This window comes from Pangasianodon hypophthalmus, chromosome 22 (assembly GCF_027358585.1).
Source record: "Pangasianodon hypophthalmus isolate fPanHyp1 chromosome 22, fPanHyp1.pri, whole genome shotgun sequence".
Lineage (NCBI taxonomy): Eukaryota > Metazoa > Chordata > Actinopteri > Siluriformes > Pangasiidae > Pangasianodon > Pangasianodon hypophthalmus.
The window spans coordinates 85001-87500 of record NC_069731.1 but is presented as its reverse complement, the minus strand read 5'-3'; the positions used below and the strand labels follow the sequence as shown (position 1 = coordinate 87500).

General features: G+C 43.5%; 1 protein-coding gene across 1 annotated transcript in view; it reads right to left on the bottom strand.

The window, feature by feature from the left end:
- Positions 1-2500, bottom strand: part of LOC113525566 (myelin-associated glycoprotein) — an 11275-nt gene that overhangs the window by 6234 nt on the left and 2541 nt on the right. The window contains exons 4-6 of the mRNA XM_053228186.1: positions 2240-2500; positions 1807-2082; positions 587-695 (exon numbers count right to left, since the gene is read on the bottom strand). The exon at positions 2240-2500 is cut by the window's right edge and continues 3 nt beyond it. Of these exons, the coding sequence (XP_053084161.1) occupies positions 587-695; positions 1807-2082; positions 2240-2500 (646 nt within the window). The remainder of the gene's footprint in view (positions 1-586; positions 696-1806; positions 2083-2239) is intronic.

Sequence of the window (2500 nt, the reverse complement as noted above, 5' to 3'; positions counted from 1 at the left end):
CGCTATACCGTCCCTTTAATACTCTCTATACCGTCCCTTTAATACTCTCGCTATACCGTCCCTTTAATACTCTCTATACTGTCCCTTTAATACTCACTATACCGTCCCTTTAATACTCTCGCTATACCGTCCCTTTAATACTCTTGCTATACCGTCCCTTTAATACTCTCGCTATACCGTCCCTTTAATACTCTCACTACACCGTCCCTTTAATACTCTCGCTATACCGTCCCTTTAATACTCTCTATACCGTCCCTTTAATACTCTCGCTATACCGTCCCTTTAATACTCTCTATACCGTCCCTTTAATACTCTCGCTATACCGTCCCTTTAATATTCTCACTATACCGTCCCTTTAATACTCTCGCTATACTGTCCCTTTAATACTCTCGCTATACCGTCCCTTTAATACTCTCACTACACCGTCCCTTTAATACTCTCTATACCGTCCCTTTAATACTCTCTATACCGTCCCTTTAATACTCTCTGTACTGTCCCTTTAATCCTCTCTATACCGTCCCTTTAATACTCTCGCTACACCGTCCCTTTAATACTTCAAAATGATTGTGTATGATGTGAGTCTCACCTTCCAGTCCTGTGACGGCACAAACACACAAACAGAGGGACTGCGGTGAAGAGGAGGATGAGGACCAAAACACTGATTCCCACTGAGATCAGAAGCTGCATGAGACTGTCTAAACACACACACACACACACACACACACTATGCATATTACATACACAGTACACTCTGCATTACTTCAGCCCTGCTCCTCCTCACACCAGGGACTCGGGAAGCGTGTTACACTGTAGCAGCTGGAATTTTAAGCAGCATAACCCGAGTGATAGTCGAATAAGTTTTCTGTTTCTGTTCAATTGAATAAAATAAGTATACCACAGTATGATTCATTTTAGAATCAGAAGGTGTTGATTAATGTTCTCTAGGAGCACGGATCGGAATATTTACGACTGTAACATAAATGACAGATTTATATTAATGCACTTGTCTAATAAGTTACCATTCCTGTAGCAGCTCATTGACAGGGACAGCAGACGCTCCAAATAATCAATAATAAACAATAAAAATATGGTGTTGTATGACAAAAAAATTTGTACATAATTGTTGATGTGAGGTTTTCTGTAAGGAGACATTTGTTTAATGTTTATGGAAGGAGTCTCCAGTATCAGAGATCTGTAACAGTCAGTCAGTTTTCTGACGTGGGAGTTAGTTCCTGTTGTCACTTGCGTTATAGCAGCTATAAACGTTCTTTCCTTCACCAGTCTCACTTTTTTCTCTCTCTTGAAGTTAATAAGGCAAAAAAAGCAACACCTCTGTCCTGAAGACTCGAGTCTCGCATACGTTCCGTAACGTTAGTCTAAATAAAACAATGCACAGTTTAAAAGCATAATGTGTCATTATTTAATATATAAAAATTGTAACCATTGACAAATCGCTGTGATAAAGGAGGAATAGTATCTCTGAAATACAATCTCAAAACTACTCAAAATACTCAACTTCAAGTTTGTTTAGCTTATTTCCTTATTATTTATCTATTTATTATTAGGCTATTATTTTAGCAGTCGTAGCAGCAGCCTCAGCACAACTACTTCCAGTGTCCTGCCTCTGACTTTAGGGAACTGCACTGGAGCTTTCAACATGTGAAGGTGTAAAAGTGAGGATTTGGGACGCGACCTGAACGTCTCCCCTGCGTGAGGATCAGAGGAACTTTTATCTTTTACATTCAGGGACAAATGAAGTTAAGATTGATTTACACACACACACACACACACACACACACACCGTACCTTGCCCTCTCTGAAGCCGCAGTGTGTGTGTGTCGTTGCCGAGACGGTTGAAGGCGTAGCAGGTGGTGTGTAGCGGGGTGTGTGTGTGTCCCCGCAGCGTCTCCTGCAGTGTGTGGTGTGTGTGTGAGGACGTGGTGTTGAAGCTGAGGGGGGGGACACTGCCATTTACACTCCAGGTGATGAGGGGACGTGGGTTTGAGTCCACCACACACACACACTCCTGCACCTGAGTGTCCCACACACACACAGATGCATTTCGCACAATCATAGGGGCATCTGCATCAAGCACACACACATTAGTGTTTGCATTAAAACTAAAACTTATTTAGAATAATTCCAGTATGTATGTGTGTGTTTTGTGTGTGTGTAATGTGTTGTATGTGTGTGTGTGTGTGTGTGTGTGTGTGTGTGTAATGTGTTGTGTTACACTTACACTGCACATTGAGGTGAATGGGCGGAGATGTTGCGTGTCCCAGGGCGTTGCGGGCAGTGCACTGCACACGTGTGTGTCGTGTGATGTTGTGTAAGCGGATGGAGTGTGTGTGATGGGGGAGGGGCAGCAGGCGGCTCGAGTGTGTGTAAGACCACTGGTAGTCGATGACAGGGGGATCAGCTTTACACACACACATCAGCTGAACACTGCCCCCCTCCCTCACCCGCACTGTGTGGACCTCCACTGACACGTCCATGGGAG